Raw genomic sequence first — 23,255 nt, 5'->3', positions numbered from 1 at the left:
CTCTTCACCCCTTACCATACCAATACCATCTGGACATGGCTTGCTCTTAGCTTAAGAGCTATTCAGGTAGATGAACATAAACCTCTGCCTTTCAGAGCTCGCTCTATAATCCTCATTGGGCAGCAGAGAAATGATGATCAGATTGTCAAAGAACACGGAGATGACAATTCAAATGCCTGTGTTTTAGCCTCATTGCTATGCATCATCATAGTTCCTATTCAATCATTTTATCAAGGACAATGATTTAAAACACAGGTGGAAGAAGGTCTTCCAGCCTCCTGAAGAGATCTTCACCATCTCCAGGAGTGTCAGCTCTGTAAATGACAGCAGAGGTAATAAATCACTCACAATGAGGAGCACATGCTGTCACTTCTTGAGCAAGAGGTCACCTTGGTCTCTATGCCTCTATTATCCAAGGTATCCCCACCCAGGCTGCCAGCAAGGAGGGTAATTAACAAATATCCCCTCTCAAGAGTAATTATGACTAAGTGCTGCTGCAGGGAGCAAGGCAAGTGCAACCATTCCTCTTTGCCTAACGAACAGTCCATTGCACAGGTGCCCCATGATAATTAGAGTGGTCGTGTCTAGTAACTGCTGTTACACAGACCTCCCAAGAGTTACCTTGCAAACTGAAATACTTTAACAAAACAAATTTATGGACAGAAAAGCTTATTTAAACCTCTCTTGCAGAAATTAGACTTCATAAACTTTTTTTAGGTTTTCGTTTGTTTAAGCCTTGTCTACCCTGCAATTATTAAACATATTACAAACACTGTACTATAAACCTTATTAAGACTTCAATGACAATGATGGACAAAAGAGGTTTTTATGTTTGAGGTGATAAGTTATCATAAAATGCATGCAATCTGGGAAGTATTCTGCGGAGGATTCTTCCTTCTCTGATTTAAAGAATGAGAGAATTCAGGTCAGTAGTGGAGGTTTCTTGCAAAGTATGATGGCACATAGTCAGACTGCAGGAATTCTGTTTTCATTTGTGTTTTTTTTTTTTTCCTTCTTTTTGTACAAGACAGGATTAAGAGGAATGTAAAAATAAATACTGGAAAAATATCTTTTTCCAAGCTGTATTTTAAAACACATTAACTAATGCTTTGTCTGTACGCGAACTAAAATCAAAGCATATATTCTTATTATTTTTCAAAAAGAGGCAAATCATCTTTGTCATACACAGAAGTAGCTGAAACAAATGCAATGATTAGTTGCCTATCAGGAAGTATGCACTACATAAGGTACCTGGCTATTTCACTGCACTTACACTAATGGAAAAACCCCTGCCCTCAGAGAGATTCACATATTCATTAACATAGTTCTGTCATAAGACACCCCATCTTCAGGCAACAGAGGAACAACAATCGGAGCTCACTTTCTTTACATCCCCAAATTCTGTTCCATGAGGTATCCTGACATAACGTGATCTCACAACCTGAAGCCTGGAAATCACAGTGAAAGTCTGATCAGTCGCCAGGTAAATCAGCATCTATCCACGGTTAGTAGGATTATGAACACTAACTGCCTGCGCCTCAAAATACACTCAGGTGGTTTCCTTGCTATTTCCTTACTATTTCCTTACTATTTCAAGGCTAATCAAGGATCAGAACCCCAGAGCTCCTCCTGCCACCTGCGGTTCACAAAACAGATCCACTAAGGAGGTGCTGTGACTCCACACATCGAACCTCACAGATGTGGTGATGTGGCTGCTGGGCTGAACAGAATAGATCAAACAAATGGTCTGCTGAATAAACTCAGACAACAAGAACTCAATTAATTACTGCAGTACTGTGCAGGTACGGTTTCTAAGAAAAAGGACTAAAACTGCACTGACCGTAAGTAGATTAGAAGAGATGCTTTTTATATTACACTAATTCAAACTGCATTTTCTCTGGAAGCAAATCTAACACTGAGGGGAGAATACAAATCAGCATCAGAGCTAACGACAGAATTCAGATTCAGCGAGTAGCTGGGGTTTGTTTGTTTGCTTATAAACATTCGATTATAATTCACACATTCAGGATTTCCCTAGAGAACACAGATTCAGGATAATGAGGTGAGTGAAACATGTGCAAAGTCTATACAGTCCTGTGACTTTTATGCGTTTATCAAACAGAAAACAGACACTTTTGTAATTACTTCTGCTGTGAAAGGGAAAAAAAAAAAGTATTTCAAAGCACGTAATTTTTGTTCCTTAAATATGTAAGAAAACAATACTGACAGTTCCAAATAATCCATCTCCATATTTAAGCCCATAATCAGAACATGCCTTAGACTTCTACCAGCAATGCTATTACTCCCCTACTACTGCAGGAAAGGGAACGCTTTCTGTAGGATGCAGAAGTGAAATCAAAATACAAGTTTAGGTCACTCATCAATTTGTTCTTTGTTCAACTAGTCCCAAAAATTCTCCTAAGTCAATAATGTATTCAAGCTTCTGTACTATACTTACATAAAATAGCATTTCAAAACACATTTCAAAACAATAGCTGAGCTATTTCATGCAAGTTGAAGAAAGGAAGCCAAACTTCCAGTTTCTTCTACACAATCTAGTTAAGTGCTAGCTTAATAGAAAAGATGGCATAGCCAGACTCTAAAGAGAAGTTATGGGCCACGAGAAGCAACATACTAGCTTATCTACTGAATCCCAAACATCACCTTTCCTTTCTGCTTAGAAAAAGGCCCAAGTGTTCAGTCAATACTGCCCACGTTAAGAGGGGCCGGCATCCAAGCTAGCACTGTCTGCCTTGAAATAAGAACCCAGACTGCAGCAACAACAGTGCAGGAAGAGGACGGGAAGAAGCAACAGTGAAGAGAGCCCCATTCCTCAACCTGGGCATTTTTCTCAGAAGAGAACAGTGTGGCCTCTGTCTCTCATCCAGCCTCCCTCAGTCTCTTTCCTGGCAACAGAAAGTTGGGGAAAACAGAAGAGAGAAGCAGTTTTCCTATTTTCTATACTGACATAGGTGTGGAGAGGTTCTAGGGCTTCTTCACAGAAACACATCAAAAGCTTAGAAGCAGAGCAGCCCTAAATCCCATTGTGTCTGCCATCACTACAACAAATGCCTGTGCAATGAGTTTTTATTCCTATTAATAGCACCACTAAGTCAATATGGAGCTGCTCATGCGTGTATTTGCAAGATACAAGTCCAAGTCAGCAGCTCCCACCAAAAATCCATTGAGTTAGAAAACATGCAACATTAACAACAGGAATTCCTTTGATTGTAATTACAATAATATTATATTTTATTGTATGTCTGACCAATCCCTGCCCCTACCCTGTGCAGCTTCAGTACTGAACAATCTTACATCATCATGTATCTGTCCTGGAAAGTCCATAACATCACAGCAAGCACCAAAACTGGCATCAGTGGCTCATGCAGTGCTGCCACACGCCCTCCTCTTTCCTTCTCTCCTTGGCACCTCTCACTACACTCAACTTCAGGAAACAGATCAGGACTGCCTTGGCACAATCTATGACACATCATCTGAAATCACGCTTTAAGGATGAGTGGAAAGTAGGGAACTGCTCTCCTTCAGACCTTAAGCCAAGAAAGACAAAACAGAAATAGCAGGAACTATTTCTCTGTCATGCAACTTTTTCTTACATGCCACTAAGTTTTAACTATTCTGAAGACACACTGAAAATTAAAGATCCCTGCCAGGAAGAGATAACTTCTACCTACATGAAAAAGATAAAACCTTCTTTCTAATTTGAATACATCAACTACTGTGCTTTGCCCAAACTGGTCAGAGTAGATTACACAAGGAAGTTACTAAACTCAAGGTTTAGCAAGGATTATTTTGTGGACGCTGGCTAATACAATGGTAGTTTTTTCAATTCCAGACTATAGCTATGTTTAAAATCAGCATTCCATCGAAAGCTTTACCGGAGCTTTTCTGCAGTGACTGCCCTCCATTTTGTCAATTGCCTTCAACAAGTAAGTGTTTGCTTTTGCATAACTCAGTATTTGCAAAAGCCACAGGTATTTCCTACAGTAAATATAACAACGGCCAAAGAAACACTGCACATACGTTGGCAATCTTTTATTTGAAAGCAAGTTGCTATGTTCAGAAATGCCACTACCATGTCATAGAATAATAGACTGGTTTGCGTTGGAAGGTATGCTAAAGATCATCTGTTCCAACCCCCCTACCCTGGGCAGGGACACCTTCCACTAGACCAGGCCGCTCAAAGCCCCATCCAACCCGGCCTTCAACACTTCCAGGGATGCGGCATCCACAGCTTCTCTGAGCAACCATATTAACTCCCTATACGCAGTATGTCTGAAAAGTCACATGTGCTTACAAGCTACTTAATCCTTTATGAAGTTTCACATTTAGCAATATTCCAAGCTGAGTGATCAGTAAGTCTTTTAGGGTACTTCAGTGATCTTTTTCCAAGATAAATAAACTATGCAGCAATTGATTTATATTCGACTCCTGGGGGAAGGGAGGGATTAAGGACAGTGAAGCTAATATGATCCTGTGCAAACACATTTAGAATGACCTTCAGACAATGTATGTGCTATTCGATTTATACCTTCTGACTCTGAGGGCCATCGCCTTCATCAGAAATGCCATCTTCCTGCTGATCATAAGCAGGCCCTCCCAGCAGCCTTATTCTCTTCTCGCACTGCTTCTTTGCCACTGTCAGCTGATTAATGTACCTCTTCACATTGCGAGCCCTCAGTAGGTCAGCTTTCATTGCCGCAGTTTCTTTTCCTTTTGAATCTAAGAATAAAGCAAATCAGAGAGTGTCTTTTACAACATGAAAACTCCACCACACCATTACCTCTGTGACCTGTCTGATCAAAGCATTTGTCATTCAGGAATCAACTATGCACATGAGCACAGATACTGGAAAGTTTGCATTTGCAACAGAATTTTGAAACATTCTGCAACGATACCTCAAGAGTTTATATAAAACAGTTCAGAAAAAAATCCTTATTCAAATGTCCAGTGAAATCTGACCCCTCCAGCTCCCTTCCTGTAGCTTGTTGCAAGACACAGGCCTGAAATCTGTACTACACAATGTACACGTACCAGATGGCACTAGAAGTTACCTACAAGCCATGACGTATGGTAACACATGGAGCTGATGCCTTATATACCTTACTGAACATTACACTGACTGCCTAGAGTCATGAGGGACTGGCCTCAATTCCCTCCAGCTCAGCGTTACATGTTCCCATGCATCTCATTTGCACATCCAAATTTCTTGACACTGATGTGAACAGCACATAATACAGTATCTCCTCCAGAACACAGTACTGATCAAAGCTTGCTCAAAATGATCAGATGATTAAGAAAAAAAAAAAAAAAAAACTTATAATGCCCCATCACGACTGCACTGTTAAACAGTGAAGTAACATGAAGATGACAGTCAGTTGAATAAGACTTCGTAATAAAAGGTTTAACGTTGTATTCTACATGCCAGCCTTTTCAGCTAATTACTAGGGTCTTAAAAAAAAGAAGCAGCAGATAAAATAGATTAAAAAACCCAACTGCGTTGAAATAATTTCTGTTTTATATCTGCAAGGTGCAAGTGATTTGTATTTGTATGCTGGTTTTATATTCCTCGTGTTCAATGATAATAATCCTGCTTTTGCAGGCTGTAACTAGAGCTTAGTAGCAAAGTACCTGGCTTGTACTTGTGCCAGTTACTGGAGTAATTGATTGCTCAAGTATAAACGAGAGAGATTCTATTCTACTACGTTGTCAAAATACCAAATGCTAGGAAAATGACGTAGATGAAAACAGCGTTCTATTTTCAAAAGAGTTGCCGGGAAGAAACAACCAGACAGCTAGGGTTGTGAATGCATACACAGAAAAAGGAAATTTCTTACGAATTATTTAAAATAGGTATTTTAAACACATTTCTAATACATTAAGGTACCTTCTCCTTTCAGGACTGTTTTCATCTATTTCCCCCTCAAAGCCACACTAACTATTACACCATAAGTGACCATAAGTTTTGTCACTTGCATACTGAAGGACAACTCAAGGTACATGGAGCTCCTTGAATTTCTACACGTAATGCAAGTACAAATACTCTCCCCATATTTTCTCCCATATTTTTAATCGCACTTCATTTGCTGCACGCATTTATGTATGTTGGTAGGGAACCTTCTTGATTCAAAGACTGTTACTGTTTTAAAGAATAAGTATCATTTGCATCTGAGCTGCTATATAATAGTGAGCTACAGCAATTATACTCACTGAAGCAAAGATAAAAAGAGTTTACCATGAAGAAAAAATAAGCCATCTGTTTTCCTGGCATGTTATCTCCATAGGGAAGTCAATAGAGCATTTAATTCAGTGTTTCAGTTCCCTGACCAGAAGTACCAGTATTAATAACAGAAAAAGAAAGGAGAACAACAAAAGGCAGGAAAAGACCTTAAGGACAAAATGGCTTCCCCCTCAATTTAAAACAGTCACAGCTAATAGAAATACATGGATAATAGTTTAAAGTGAAGACTAAAACCCAATGTTTCCCCTCCTGCACTTGACTCTAAGATGATTTCTGAAGTTTCTCAATTCCCTCCATAGTTTAAATACTTTGGGCCCAAAATGCATGCCTGAAAACCCACACCTTGAAAGCCCGGGACCAGAGCTACATGATGATAATTCGGCCCTCTCAAAACAAAAGTACTCTTCCTAGTAAAAACAAGGCATTCTTGAAGAGTTTCTGAAGTAAGCACACCTATGCTACCTGAAGTTTTATCATCCTGTGATTGCAGCAGGCCTCCAGGAGAGACTAACGAGCCCTACATGGCACCTGCTTCCGGTGATTAATTACTTTCCTAGCAAAGATCATTCAGAAACATTTGCCTCACTCAGCTCTTCATATCCCTAAGGAGCCAGCCTATGTAAGAAACACTCCGGGCAGAGCGATGAAGATCACACTGCCAGCCTGTTCCTGCTCCATGGTTAAACAGGACCAGTCACTATGAAAGCCTAGCAGCCAAGTCCCTTCACAAACAAACAAGAGGCTGATGAAGAGCAGCCCAGCACGGAGCGTGGCTAACGTGCTGCAGTGCAGGACAGACGGTGTGGAAGCACAGACGAACACTGAACATGACCTCTCTCTTCCAAAGTATGAAAGATAAGCCACCAGAACTCACAAGGATTTCATGTTATCTGGGGAAGGTCAGAAGTATCACTGTTTTTTTCCTAACCCTAACCTGCTTTTGAGATTTTTAAAGAATTCTCAGATTTTCAGATCTAAATGGCTCTGGGGATTTTTTTTTTTAATTACGTCATATCAAAAAGCCATTTGAAGCTATAAAGAGAACTTATCTTTTTAATCCGTTCTTCTCTGATCCCTCCACCACTAAAATACTGAGATATAAATAAGAGCCTTTTTTGCCACTTTTGAGTATCACCAAAGATATTGTTCACTACATTCGGGTATCACTGCATAAACTAACTAAAACCAGAAAGTTACAAAAGAAAAGGCTGGCTTTTACTCACATACCTTTCAGCAAGAAGAGGAACAGATATACTCTACTAAGACAGACACTTTCATCACTGTGCAAGGAAACAAAATGCATCCTTTGGACGTTTTTTGTTTTCATTAGTAACAACTTTACAGTCTGGGGATTGTAGTATTATTAGAAACAAATAAACCCACTCATCATAAGCAAAACAAGAGTGATGCTTCTTTGGCACCTCCTCCTCACACGAGTTCCATACACCTTCTCCAGCAACAGCTGAGCACGGACTCAAAGGAGCCAAAGGATCTTTTAGCAACTTCCTCCTAAGTAACTCTCCTTATCAGGGTAAACTTTGACAAGACATGCACTGCCATGGAGGAACTTCAAACCTCCAGAGGGGTAGTGTGCACCACTCCCAAGGGCATCAAAATGCAATTAGTATCAGAAGCAGAATTTCAGACTCTGCTTATCAATCCACAGAGCTGTGGATACTTCAACTTGCACTGGACAATACTAAAATACAAATGGTCCAAATGAGCTCAAACTTACCAAGCAATAAAAGCTAAGGTATCTGTGCTAATCTTTTTTTACTTCATCCATTTTTGCACATCTGGAGTGATTTCTGACAAAGCTTCTGCATTCTCCTCTGCATCACTCATAACCACCTCAATCTGAATTAGCCCAGGAGCAGATCCTAGAACCCACTAAAAACTTTTCTGAGAACTGACTCCTCAGACTTAGTTTTCTTTCCTCTTCTTTTCTGGCAGTTTTGCTACTTGGTTACTAAATACATTAAACTGCAGTACATATTCACACCACCCGTCTATCAGTCCGAATGCTGGGCCTTGCATAGTCGTGCCAACAAACGCCACACAAACTTTATTACCACGTGCCACAGTGTCACAGACACAGCTGAGCAAAACATAAAGCAAAGTGGCAGTAAGGTAAATTTGAGCATGGGAATAAGTATGTACTATACAACAAAATAACATCCACCACATACAGCCTCTGTCTGTAGGTCCCTACGCTTCCCTTGGTCACTTCTGTCTGATCACTCAGCCTCTTCCCTTCCTCCTTCACTGACGGACATCTTTCCGAACCAACTGTGGACAAGACGGATTACCATCACTAGCACACAAAGGATCTCAGGAGGAGAAAGGCAATCCTCCTCTGTAGAGCCGATTTAAAAAAAAAAAAAAATAAATAAATAAAATCACAAATCAAAACAAATGAGCCTACCATGACCAGAGTGACAGTAACCTTCAAGTTCATCCACAAGGATTCCGTCCACATGTACCGCTTGAGCACAAGGTGCAAGTGCAACGGTAGCTCTTCAAGCACTGCCAAAAAGCTAGGCAAAAATAATTGTGTATGCATGTTTATCCCTGTGTGGAGGATGGAGGGGGAGGAATCATAATATAGTTTTGTCATAATTAAGTTAGATGGCATCTGTAATGTGCTGGAATGCAGAAGTATCCATTTTACTTCACTCTAAATTCTCATCTTGACAAAAACCACACATTGCAACCCACACACCCAAGTTAGCTTGGAGCCTCAGTTTCTAAAAGAAAAGTCCCTTTTTAAAATCGAACATTCAAACCTCTTTCGGAACAGAGTACCTAAAAAGCCTGCCCACAGACAGTTTTGTTTCTGTACCAGTCAGCTCCATTTATAAAAGCAAATATCTAGATGCACAGTGGGAATACTCAGCAGGAGAAATGCTTTACTGCAACACAGTATATCTTTCATTCAGAAACGGCTGCTTATTCAATCTGTCTTGCAATCCCTGCTTGAAAAGGAGCAGTTTTCTCAACAGGGATGCCCTGGGGTCAATTACAACGTGGTGTCTGAAAAAACGGTCCCATCCTGCCATTCAAGGGTGGTTTCCGGTCATGCTGTGAAGTAATATATAAGGTAGAAGGCACAGAAAATAAGAAGGTAAATCACACAAATTCTTTTAGTGTGGAAGAGGAGGGGAATTAAAAAAAAAACAAACAAACTGTGAGACATTCACTCTGTTTTACCCTAAGACATGGTAAATGCCTTCATGGGTTTTTGTTTGAAACAGCATCTAGTAAAAAGGGATCCTTGCTTACATTCTTGTAGGATCCTGTAATACAACATCAGTAAGAGAAGAAACAAAACTGTGTCCGTTAAAATTAGAACTAATGTATTTAAACAGTTTCTTATTCACATTACGGCAACTTAGTTTTGCTGCTATTTCATGATTGTTTTTTGAAGCCTTTTCTTTAGGAAAATTAAGATCTACTCTTGCTTCCAGAAACTCAGGTCCCCTCCCACTCATGCTACAGTGCCTGAGAGGCATATTTGTCCTCTTTAAAAAAAAAAAAAAAAAAGTTGGTTTTTTTTCAAAACTGCTTTACTAGATCAAAATGCAGTAAACATTTTAAGCTAAGCATTTCTAGTCTTTCAAAATCTTTAACATACATTTTGTAAAAAAACCCCTAACATACCTAAAATTTAGCTCAAATTTGCTTAACTACTTCCAAGGCAAGATAAGGAGAGAGTTTTACAGTTAGCTGTAGAAAGATACGAGTCTTCCAACCACAGCACATGTGACTGTAGAGAAGAGCACAGTCCAAAAATATCAACAGAAAAAAAAATTGAAAATATATAAAAAAAAAAAGAAAAGAAAAGAAAAAAAACCAAACAACCCACCCAAAAAAAACCCAAAACTAAAACCAAGCCTCCTCCTACAGCCACTGCTAGAGTGACCCTGACTATTTTGGAACAGGATAGATAGGAGGACACAGTTTGCAGAAGTAATGCAGAAACATGTACACATCAGATTCAGCACTTTTGTGAAATGAGGAAAGTAGCATGCAAGATAACAGCTTCTATTTACACAGTGGTCTGCAACACTCCAAAATAAACCACCAACACCTCTGAAAACGCTAATGCTACATTAGGTTTCTTATTTAGCTTCAGCAGTGACCAAAAGCAATTCTCCTGGCCACGGAAGTTTTATCATCCACCCACAACAGGTATCACACTGAAAACTTCTCAAAGTATTTTGTGTCTCAACCTTTTAATACATTTGACTCTCTCAGGGAGTCAAATGCAAAACTTACTTCTTAACATGAATCAGATACTTTTGTAAGTTTTCGTTTGCTTTCCTACGTTCACATGCCAGAACATATAATAGAAATCTGAAAAAAAGATCCTATAATATGCCATTTTTTACTACAGAGGGTTTAATACAATGATGTTTAGAAGTACTTTAAAGTACTTTCTGCTTTTATTACAGGGCCTTAACAGTCAAATATTTTGCCAATAGGTGGCACCAACACTAGTTAAACGAAGTGTAAATAACCAGGTCCTTGCTGAGGGACAAGCTTTATTCTCCAGCCCCTCTGGGCACAAACATTAAAAATATATACTTCAGTATCTCCGAATAAAATAGTAAAAGAAGTCAGGCAACTATAGCTCATAAAAGAAGTCATCCGTTTGAAACGTGGTCCTCAGGCTACTCATCCTTTAATAACAGACACCCAGTATTTTTATAAACTAAATATCTTTGGTCAGTTTGAGAGACTTAACTATGTCACCCAATAGCAAAGGTACACAACGCTGCTCAGGCGTACTTACAGCTAGTCACGTACTCGCACAACACTTACTTTGCTTAGATAGTAGCTAAGCACTCACTACTGCAGAGTACTAGCCACTGCTGTTGCACTAAGGGCTTTCCACGTTTGTTGCTACATGTTTTCGTATTGAAAACACTGCCTCAGGAAGCTCTCATGCACTGATGGAGGCTGAGACTACATTCATGCACACATTATTGTACATTTGCTCTATTCGTATTGTCTGAGAGCGTGTATCAGGCTGGATGGACTGCTGGCCAGCCAAAGTTCAGTTGCTCTAGCTAAACACCTAGGCACTAAAAAAGCAGCTAACATTTTCAGGACTGAACTTTGCCACAGGGAAAAGGAAATACCTACCAGTAAGACTATCTCTTGCCAGGCTGGAATCAAAGCTAAGAGATGCCCACAGCGCAAAAGGCAAGAGCTCATTTACTAGCAGGAAAGGGGAGACCATCATACACATCGAACACCCATGCTCACACACGTTATGACAGGTATGTAGCAGATATTAGAGGAACAGATTAAAAAGAATGAGATAGTGCAAACACATCTCCATTTTGCATAAAGCTTACATTTAGTTATTCACCATGAAATCCAGCTGTTGCAGGGGTAGCAGTATGCTGTGCCATCCAGAAAGGGAAAAAAATCAAAAGGTGACATCAGTAATTTGTTGGTCAAGAGTTCAACTATCTTTGTACCAGCAGTGAGTGGTGCTGGGTTTTCTGTTGGCTTTGTTTTAAGGAAGGTAGCACAGCTTTTTTCATTAAACTTTTCTTCTTAAAGTTCAGGAACATGTTCTAGATTTGTTACCACATTAGGAAAAGTGTCTCCACCTAAACAAGACACAAAAAACCTTCAGAACTACATTTTAAACCCCTACAATTTTGATAGCCCTCTTCAAGTTTACTGTACATAGACTGAGCCTGAAAATTTTTGATAGATGAAAGTCTGAGGAGAATAACTCAAATAGGTTAGAAATCTGCCTTAAATTTGTGTGAGCTATAATAAGGTTGTATTGTATGCCTCTGTTGGACATTCTGTTTCACATGCGTCAAGCAAAAAAGGTCACCTTTTTCTTCAGGCACCATGTGAATAACCATTGGCTATTTAATAAGTAAAAGGTTTAGGCACAATAGCCCCACTGCCTAATACAGCCAGAGTAGTAATCAACTCTTAAATGACACACAAGGTTGCCAAAGGACTAAACTAATAATAAAAGTCAATATCTTAACATAAAGCTTCAGTGCACCAGCTAGTGCACTGGAATTTCTGTTGGGTTTTTGTTTGGTTGGTTGGTTTTGTTTGTTTTGGGTTTTTTGTTTGTTTTTTTTTTAAATACAAGTAAAGAGTCAAAAGCCCATAAAAATGCAGAATCAACTTCACCACAGAATAAATGGAACCAGATCTACTCCAGCAGAATAAATGGCAATAATCTTTTTATATCTATTCTGCAGTACCAGGCACTTGCAGCTTCAGGAAAATATCTTCTGTTCAGGGTTTAGAACAATGGATAGTTAACTAGACAAACTCAAGTGAGATAGAGGAGAGCAAGACAGTAATTAACTGTAGGAATCTAAACTGTATAACAATACTCCCCAAATCAATTCTTGTCACAACAAAGATCAATGGGAGCACAAATGGAAATACAGGCTTAGTAAGATTGATTTTTTTTGTAATGTACTCAGAGCTAACTTCCCTGTTCTCATTTTATTGCTTTATGAAACAGACTTTCCATTAAATTAACTTTCATCTGAGAAATATTAATATCTCTTTCTGTAATGTACACTCCAGCAAAACCCAATGGAGTCTTTTCCTTTTGTCTTCGTTTGAAACAAGAAATCTTATAGGAACCACATCTAGCTCTATTTTAGAATGTAAACAAAAGCTATTAACCTTATACTTTCAGAAACCTCAGCATGGACCCCAAACTCTTCAGACTGATCTAAGATTTCCATCTCTCCCCACTCCCACGGCATGTTTATTTTCTGTTTCTGCATTTTTCATTACGCTTGAATCACTTAAGTTTTCCTTTGTGATACAAGGAGCTAGAAAAGCTTTTTTTTTTTTTTTAAACCAGAGATAGAGATTACATGACAACCTAAAGGTAAGATCTGATAGAATTGTTTGTTTACAAACAAATGAATTTATATTGTCTAATGCTTTTTATTATGTTTTGGTATACCTTAAGTATAACCTGTCCAAGCAAAAATTTGGTCTATAATCCTGCCATCAATATAATCTCCTGAAGATATATCACAGTTTTGGTACATTTTGAGAACCATAAAAAGCAGTACATATAAGTAACTCTAAGTACAAATATAAAATCCGTGTGCATTTTAAAACACAGACATTGCCAAAACACTGCAGAAAGATTTAAGAGCACTCTATATTGCCACACAAAAACATTACAATGAAGAGTCAAAATAAAGTCTGACTGACAGTAATGCTGTACCATTCCTTCTTCTGTGTTTTGAAAGGAGGACAGACTGAGACTTTGAAGAACAGATTGTATGAAAAAGAAAGAGGAAGCAAGATTCCCAGCATATACATTTGTAATGTCAACAATCCTAGTTGCAGCAGCTTCTGAAAATAAATGCATCATAGACACGACCTTTCTCACAAACCATCACTTAGATGAAGATGAGGTGGTGGGATAATCACACCATGGGAGCTTCTGGAAGCATCAGACAAGGTAAACAGAACTGAAATACTAAAAGCTTAGCATTCCAAAATCTGTCTAAAAATCCCACACACACTGATTGCATATGTATGTCAGGAGTTCAACAGCTTTTCAAAATGAAAACAACAGATGTAACTTAACAAAATGGAATCTTACCTTTCTGTCTCTTCACTTGGGGAATATTGCTGATTGTGGTTGCCTGAACTATTTCCACTACAATCTGATACCTAGTATCAAAACCAGTAGGGGATAAGGGTGAAGAGGGAGGAGAGAAGAAAGAAAAATAAGAAGGTATTATTATTGTTTTTACAATGTGTTCTTTATACAGCACATTTAAGAATTAATAAATACCAAACCACTTCCACCTCCTCCTCACCTGGAAACAGAATCATTTCTCAGTACATCTGCAATCTAAGGAGGAGTGTGCATATGCAGTAGGGTAGGGGAAAAAAGTGTATCTTGAAACAAAATGAAAATACAGCTAACAATAATGCTGCTCCTTCTCTCAACTGCTGGCACTGCACAGTCAGTTAATAATATTCAGTGAACACAATGTAAAGTCATGCTCTTAACACTAAAAGGAAATGTAAGTTTTATGTAGGAGACCAGGACGGGAGTTCAGTTCAAAAGCAAAGAGTTTGTCTGTATGGAGTGCATCAGCTAGAAGAATCATATACAGAGCATATAGAACTCAGGAGAGGAGACAAAAAAGTATTACACTAAAATAAGTAAAACACTCCACGAATAATTAAAGACTATTCATCACCTAAAACTATAATACCTATAATGGAAGACAGTTAATGCAGTTAGTAAACAGAATTTTAAGTAAAACCAATCTTGTAACTAACAGACACAATGCACTCAGCAAGGAAAGTTACTGCCAGTTAAATCTTTCATAAACACCAAAGTTCTGGTCACAACAAACTCTCAGACTCCTCTCAGTGCATTTACTTTGGCAGCTACTAATACTGGTAATAAAGCAAGTATTCTAATCAATTTAACTAATTCTTGTAGGAGTTCCCTAACCTCATCTATCAAGTTAACTCCTAGATGAAGGCTGAAGTCTCCTGCAAAGTCAGCTATTTCCATAACTACTTATTCCCTGCTTAAGAAAGAGTCTATTATCCTTAAAAATATATTTCCCTTCTTCCATGTATACTTCTTTCACCAACATTATTCAAATTCCCCTCATTCCTCTTGCCTCCTAGAACTCTTTTACGATTTTGATTGTGTCTGCCTCTTTGTATAGACATACAGTTTTACACATACACTATACACTCACTTAAAACTACACTTCCATGGTTTATTTTTTTTTCTACAGTAACCTTCATTCTACCCAACTTCTTAAATTACCGAGTTGAAACCTGAGAATCCGTTTGCAAAGCTTTAATTTTTCTAACCCTATTTCGTTTTGTCATTACTGTGTCTTTGATTCTTTCTTCCCACCACCAGAGTTCCTGCCTAGCCCTTCAGGGGAAGAACAGCCCTGTAAGCGAGGGTGGTATTTTGGTCCATAGCAGTCTCACAGTTTATTCCCTGCTCAGATACAGACTTCTCAAATTATTCTGGGCAGCTCACTTAGACTTTTGGTGCCTTGGTTAGGTCATCTGTAAATGCGTTATAAACAACATTAATTCACCTCACTCAGATGTTGCAAGGTAACTGTGAGCATTATGAATTTATCAAATAAGGGACAGACAATCAAGTAAACACTGCACATGGAAGGTAGTTCCCACTTTTATCTTGCAATTTTCTCCTTCCAAATTTACTCCCATTTGTTCATAGTCATGGTTTTAGACACTTCACTATCAATACTGTAAAACAGCATGTCTTTTTTTTCTGTTTCTCATTATACTGCCTTAAGTAAGGGAGATGGTCTGAGTCACATCCTCAAAGACACTATTTAGTGTGTTCCTCTGAAGCACTGGGCTTTGGCTGTTAACTACTCCATGAGAATGCTGTACACCACTGCACCACAGAAACACCTGTCTGGCTAGATTAGCCAGACCATGACCCTTTCTCCCTGAAAGTCTCTTCCAAATATTCTAACTGCTAAATATTCCATGGTGCTGGTGAGTAAACATCTAAGGAAGTTTCAAATGTGTTATATTAATTCTATTTTCAAGAAGTGAACTGTACTTGATAAACTGGACCAATCATGGGCTCACATCCACATTACTTCTACCTTCCCACACTTATCTTTCCCCCATTCTTTGTTATATTCATCCCTTTCCCTCATTTCTTAAGTAAAAGATAACACAGAGTCCACGATAACGGTCTTTCTTGCCACAAATTGCACAGTGACCTTTTGCTGCTATACCAATAAATAACAGCATAAATATAATGCTGGTCTTGAAAGCAAAATGAAAAATTATCCATCAGTTTATTTCCTTATCACTGTTTTTTTTAGCTCATCATGTCTTTTATCTCTAGTCTTCTTCTCACAGAGCAAGCAAATTTATTTCACATCTGATGTGGAAGGATTCATCTTTTCTTCCTCATGTGTAGCAGACCTCCAATTTATCCACACTAACTTAAATCTGAGGGGAAATGAAGGTGAAATTTCACTGTATAACTTTTTCTTCTTGAAAGAAACAGGGACAACACATTTTCTGGAGACTTTATAAAACAGGAATAAAACTCTTCCTCCCTTCATGACAAGCAACAACAAAGGTAAACATTACAAAGAGTGACTTTGAAGGATGTTTGTAAATAACCACACAGTGGTCTCTCTTGTCTGGAAGTTTTGTTGGTTTGGGTATTTTCCTCCAAACAAATCTAAATTCTCAGCAAAGGTATGAAAGGAAAAAAAAAAAAAAAAAAAAAACCAAACCAAAACAAAACACCAGAACACCACCACAAAGTAGCTCCCCAGAAATCAGCAAATGTTTCATAAAAAAACAAACACCAGTTCCCCAAATGTCTCTTGTAAAAATGAAAGGGATGTTTTCACAAAGCAGTAGAGAAGTTCTTCTAAGAGATAAAGTGATCAAATGTTAGAGGCCCAGTATAGATACTAACGAACCATGCACTCAAAAACATCTCCAAAATTAGTAAGTAGCTCCTGCATCATTTAAATAACATCTAAAAATAACATCCATAAAAGCAAAGCAGAAAATCAACACAATATTTATTCTTTCATTAATGCTTTTAAGCAAGGAGAGAAAAAAAAAAGATTTAGAAAATCTTAGTACCATTACTAGCCTTTTAGGGAGAGTTATTTGCAAGGCAGAGAGCTGGCACAGTTGCTTACAAGAGATCCAACACACACAGCCTCCCATTCTTTTCTGATTTCCTGGCCAAGAACACCACCACCCTCCACCTGCAGGTTTCCACTAATCCAGCTGGGGATTTTTCCCTACGTATCCCGTAACAAATACCTAGTTCTAATCACAAGAAAGCCTAGTAAAACTCTCTTAACGAAGTTAGCCTGAAAGAATGCTTTCTGGGACTTCCGTCATGTCACATGCATACACCAAGGAGCACCCCAGAGTCCAACCTTTCTTGTCTACAGTTAATCAAGAGTCTGAGGAACTGTTTATCAGTGCCTTGTGGCCTCTTTCACTGAGTAGCTTATTTTATGTTTATTTTACTAAATTGGTAATAATTAATCCGCAAAGATAAAGCATGGCAGGGATGTTTAAAATAAAATTAGTTTCCCAGCAACTGTAGTGCCTTGGGATGAAACTCCCTCAAAGCTAAGCCTACGCAGAAAATTGTTACTACTTATATCTGTTCTTTACCAAGATGTTACATGGCAACATTAGGAGTACTAGGAGGAAGCTCACAGTTCAGGAATGCCATGCGCTGGCTTAGAACAGGCACTGAAGAATTATTTTCAAATAAAACCAAAAAAGGAATTTTTGATAAACAGAGTATTATTACCCAGAATAGCATCCACCTGGGAAATCCGTTTACATACAACATTCCAGTAATTTATTTGTTGCAGGAAGAGAACTGGAAGCATTCTCCCAACTCCCGTCACTCCAACATACTCTAACCGTGTTTCTCAGTGCATAATGGCTTATTTGTTTCTTCCTCTTTAATTCCTTCTTTATGGATTTTTCCTGTGGTTCACTGTTGTGAATTACAGCCTGAAACACCATTTAGTTTGTTCATCTAAAATACCACCTTTTTTTCATCCATATAGGGACCACTGTTTGCTCTCCTTCACATAAATCTGTAAACTTTCACTGGTATATAACTTTGAGATGACTACAGGTCGGCCCATCTCTCTCAAGGTGCTCCCATAGTGCTGGAGGCCAAACAGAACAGGAATCCCTCCTCCCACGGGGGAGCACTCTTTAACCACCTTCCCAGAGACTGGCTCTATATAAGCAGAGGAAGGAAAAATGCTGTCTCCAAAATCAAATACTGTTTCTCTTTGAAAAGAGGATACATACATTTCCTCTGACATTTTCCATTCAAATACTGATCAGCTCAGATTGATCAACATTATGTAGGGTGTAGAGGAACACATTTCAAGATGATGGCAGCTGGACTCCACAGGCTAGAAAGGAAAAACCTAAGAGCAGCCAAATCCACATTATGTCATAAAGCAAATTCGCTATCTGATATGAAAGAACACAACTTGAAGTGACCCACCAGCTAAAAAGAGAGCACATTGAGCATTAATGTGCCTAAACAACAACAACAGAAGAGCTGGGTTTCTTTTGAAACAAGCAGATCCATTAGAGCGATTATGCTAATAAATATGATGTCAATTAGGTTTTAGATAGAGTCTAATAGAGACTAATTTCTGCTCTCAGAAAAGGCACACTGGCCCAGAGTAAAGAGCATATTTTACAGCACATGAACAGTAAGTAGCCAAGCAACAAAATAATTTCACCATCACCTAAATGCATTTTCCTCTCTCAGAAATGCAAGTGGTTTCAGAATCAAAGAGAAGAACAAGAGAAAGTAAGAACTTATTTATGCAGCCCACACAGTCCATCTCGTTAAACCATCACTCGGCCTGACCAAGTCAAGCCTAATGGAAGGTCTGGGTCACAGCAGATGATACAGAGTGCACCAAATGGGATCAACGTGCTTGTGGCTTTCAGATGTTGCTGCAGCCATTCAAGAACAGAGAAAACTGATCTGCAGCAGCAACTGAAGGGAGTCAGGGAAGAGGAAAAAATACCAGTTCTAGTTGGTGGTAAACAGATTAGGACACTCTGCAGATGTCTTCAACAGCCCTCCAGAGCTTTGGTGTGTTCAATAAAACCAACTAAAGGACATCCAGGGAGATCCTACAACAGTAGTATCTCTGCTCCCTGCTTCCCAGTCACTTGTTCCTTCTCCTTTCTCTTACACCAGAAATCAGAGGAGAAAAAGCTCAGCTATAAAGTAAGGCAAACATAAACATCTTGTACTTGTGCAAGCAGGCTTGAGAGGCAAGAGGTATCTTATGTTACGGAAAAAGATGGAAGAAAAAAGATATTAGATTACAGGGGGGGTGGGGCGGGAATTAAAATGAAAGTGAGCAGGTGCTATTTGCACTAGAAAAGCGGAACATCAAACAAACTCATGCCCTGTAGGAGCTCAGTGTTTTCTTTCCATCGTTAAGGAATCCGTCTGAGTTCGTTGACATGTTTAAGAAGGATGCAACTGGGAAACACGTCCCTGCAACAGTCCAGGAAAACCTCTGATCCAGTGGTAAAATGTGCTGGAACTCAAATCCCTCTTTCCATGTCACAGAATCACAGCAAGCTGCTCTGAACATCCAGTGTCCACAGGGTCACTATAGTTCACAGTCACCAGACCACTATGGCCAGCCATACTTCATAAAGATAAGGAGATAACCACACACTAGTGGAAATTCAACATATTATTTCATCTAACTCCACAGAGGCAGGCTGTGAAGAAGGGCCTGGTATGCCTTTCAGCAATACAATCATCTCCAGTATACTACTAAGAAGAACTTTTTTACATTTTCTGCCACCAAACTAAAAAGCTGACCATAGTGGAGGTTTAACAAATGTTGTGGCTTATCATCCTTACTGTCTCTGCTTCACTAGAAGAAAAATAAATCTAAAATTGAATTTTAAATGAAAAATCACATTTCATTCAAATTTCATTAACTGGCTGGCAAAAGAACAAGTTTAGTTTTGAATGAGCTACAGTGAAACATTAAATACCTCAGTTGTTTCAGGAACTCAACATCGGAGCTGCTGTTAATGAGCTTGATGAACTCCTCATAAGAAGGAGCATATGTGTAGTCTTTCTTCTGATGCTCATTCATCTGTTCTCTGTACTCCAGCTGGCTGAGTAGCATCCGGTTAATATAATCTGGATCACTCAGCACTTCCACCACTGGTTTCAGGACTGGAGAGGAAAAATATTTTAAAACTAAATCCTCATGCTGAAGAATAAATGCTGTCCTTCTAAAGAAAATTACAGATAAAAGGCAAAAATAAATATGCAAGCTGATAAAAATTCAAAACCAGTCTTCTGGATTGCATAGTACATTTGAGATTGCAGGTACTTTCTTGACAAATTGTTTGTTTATTCTATTACACAAATTGATGTACACTGACAAAGCTGAGCTCTATGTGGAAAATTCCAAGTGTTTTTGTTCTTTCTGCTGTGTGCCTTGAAGGTTACGACATTACAGTCGCTATAAACAAAAATTAAAAGCAAACTGAATCGTATAATATACTTGAGACTTCATAAATTCTGAATTTGACTTCAGTGACGTAAAAAAAATTACTAGTGCATTTATAACCAGATTAAAGTGTAGCCGACAAAATAAAAAGCAAAAATAGAAAACCCTCCATTAAAAAACTATGCTTGATAAATCAAAGTCTAAAAAAATTAATTAAATCTGGTATCATTATTCAGTTATAATCACATCCTTCAGTCTATGGATTCCATGTAACTGAATAAAATACAAAAGGCCAGAATTATTTATATAATTACTGAAAATAATGCCATGGAAGACTGCAAAAGCATTCCTCTAAGAAACAAACAAACAAAAAAAAAAAACAAAAAAACCAGAAGAATTGAATGGACAAATCGTGTTCTATCCTGAAAGGTGCTCAACAGCCTAGCATCAAGTCAGGAGAGTCAAGTAAGCATATGCTCGATTTAGAGAATATAAAGGGTCTCACTGGTAATCACAGAAATTAAATTTCACAATTTACATACAGAGCATCAAGGCTTATGCATAATGAAGTCTGTAATCACTAGTATTGTACAGATGCAAATGGTTAATCATCTCTGATCTTTAATCTACCTTTTGTTGCAAGTATTTCTGCAAGGACTATGCGCAAGCTGACAGACCGGACATCCTTTGAGGGTAGGAGACAATACACCAGAATCTGTGAACATTTTTGCAGGAATCTTACTTCTTCGTCAGAGCTGCTCAAGCATGGGTGCAGCAAAAAAGGTCTCGGTGGATCTTCCTGCCTGGGAGGCGGGGGAAGAAAGAAAGGACAAAAAGAGAGAGAACTTACATACTACTTGTATCATGATGAGCTGGTCACTGAAAAAATATCCAACATCCATTATCAGGTAAGTAACTTCAGTAAAGAAACACTTGAAACTATGTATATTTTTCAAATTCTGCTAATTTTTCTTAATGATCTTAAGACACATTTCCAAATTCCTTTGTCCTATTAATGTTTACACCTGCCAAAATAGAAACACAATATTTCAAAACTGCATCAAGTAGAGAGAGTGCAGTAAGTGAGAGGAAAAAGTTTTTCTAAATAAAACGGTTCCATCATTGAACTTACAGTGAAATCTTGCACAGTTTTTGAGAACAATTGACAAGACAAACTCAGGCAGCAAATACATTCTTATAGAGCAAATTAATTATAGGTCTGAGCCTTTAAACAGCGGATTTGGGATCACATCTAGTTTGAGAAACATGTCTACCTGTTTGACACTGAAGTTACCATCTCTCCTTTGTTACTGGCAAATAAATCTCCCAGTAAATAACTGGCCTGTTTGACCTGACTTTTCCTAGAACAGCTGTCTTCAACTTGCCACCTGCAGGCTGCATCAAATTGGTCTGTGCAAGATACCAATATAGTTACAGACTTGGCATTATCAGCCATTTACACTGTAAGTGGAAAACCAATTTAGAAAAATATTTTTTAAAAAACTCACTCACAGATTTAAAAAGAAGATGGAGCCACGATAGCAAACAGAGAAAGGTGAATTGACTCCCAAAGCATAAAGAATCTCGGCCAAGCAAGTCCCCTCAGTAGTTCAGCAAGTGAGAACCGACCATATTGTTACCAGTATCGGTGCGGTCTATAAAGCGTGAAACTGAAAGCATGAAACTGCAGGGGCTCAGTGTGTGTGTGCAACCCCACCTTTGGGGCAAAATCCCTGTGGGTAGCATGCTCACCCCAGAGGGAATGAGATGCCCTGGACTTTAGGTTCTGTTCAGTCTGATACGTCTGAACCTCCATCTTCCAAGTCACCTCTTAGCCGAATCACAGATTTGGTGAGTCACCTCTTGGCCAGATCAAGTAACAATACTTGCATGTCAGGCATGCAGGGATCACGGAGCCATTCAGAGACAAGAGAACTTGCCTCCAGCCAGGTCCCCTGATCAGCAGGCTGAATCTGGAATATGCTCATGTTTTATACTCTTACCACAGATAAAAAAAAAAAAATAACTAGGGAACAAAGCCAGAGTTTTCCTCCATCATCCTAAATGCTTCAGAGTCAGAGTCCATCTTGCCTGCCTTTGGTGGAGTCAGATCCTCGCCTCTGGCTAATTCTGGTTCAGCTTCAAGAAGGAGCAGGAGAATACTCTCAGCCAGAATCACTCTAACCCTACTGTGGAAGGCATACGCTATCATCCATTCACTAACTTGAAGGGTTATGCAAGCTGGACACAAACAAGTGGAGGAAATACAAAATTTCTTGCTGGTTTCACTTTGCACTTGGTGAAAGAATTAGGCTCCTAACTTACAAAAGAACATCAGGCCTGGAGTTAGGATAGATATAGTGTGCTATACTATACAGTAACATATTATACTAATATACTCCTTTTCCTGCCACCAAACAGGAAAATAGGTCCTTCCTGCTCCTGGCAATCATGGTAGGTGCATTTTGGGAAGATGGTAAGATAGAGTCTTTCAGAGTTAACAGAGAGGTTGTGCCTCTGCTGCAGCATGAAGCACTGGGTGGGCGCTGTGCACCACTGAACATGCACAGCAATGTGCTGCTGGATGCGCAAGCCCATGGTTGCCCAGTCTGTGTTGGTCGCAGACTCCCTACAAACAGCTCTTCTGATCACAGCTCTGAAAGAAACAGGGAGGGAACCTCCCCTCCCTTGATTCTGTGCCCGATACAGACCAGTTCATCTCCTCACAGATGCTAATGGTTTTCTGGACTTCTTAGAATATGTTTGACTGGACACGCCAAGGGAACTCCATAGTGCAGCTCACAGCAGCACCTTCTCTTTACACAAAAACGGCTGTAGAAGCAGAGACAAGGTGCTCTAGCAGTTCTTTCATAGCCACATGCATGATGTGCTCCAGTCACAGATTTACAGTTTAACAG

The 23,255-nt window shown here is 39.0% G+C and overlaps 1 protein-coding gene across 1 annotated transcript in view; it reads right to left on the bottom strand.

Annotated features, from left to right (window-relative positions):
• SNX25 (sorting nexin 25) overlaps positions 1-23,255 on the bottom strand; it is an 85,337-nt gene that overhangs the window by 30,902 nt on the left and 31,180 nt on the right. Inside the window, exons 4-7 of the mRNA XM_086747351.1 lie at positions 20,968-21,140; positions 19,871-20,057; positions 13,887-13,957; positions 4,550-4,740 (exon numbers count right to left, since the gene is read on the bottom strand). Of these exons, the coding sequence (XP_086603477.1) occupies positions 4,550-4,740; positions 13,887-13,957; positions 19,871-20,057; positions 20,968-21,140 (622 nt within the window). The remainder of the gene's footprint in view (positions 1-4,549; positions 4,741-13,886; positions 13,958-19,870; positions 20,058-20,967; positions 21,141-23,255) is intronic.

This window comes from Chlamydotis macqueenii, chromosome 4, assembly GCF_036417535.1.
Source record: "Chlamydotis macqueenii isolate bChlMac1 chromosome 4, bChlMac1.mat, whole genome shotgun sequence".
In the NCBI taxonomy this organism is placed as follows: Eukaryota; Metazoa; Chordata; class Aves; order Otidiformes; family Otididae; genus Chlamydotis; species Chlamydotis macqueenii.
Note: the sequence above shows the minus strand (reverse complement) of the source record. Positions and strands in the feature narration are given on the sequence as shown.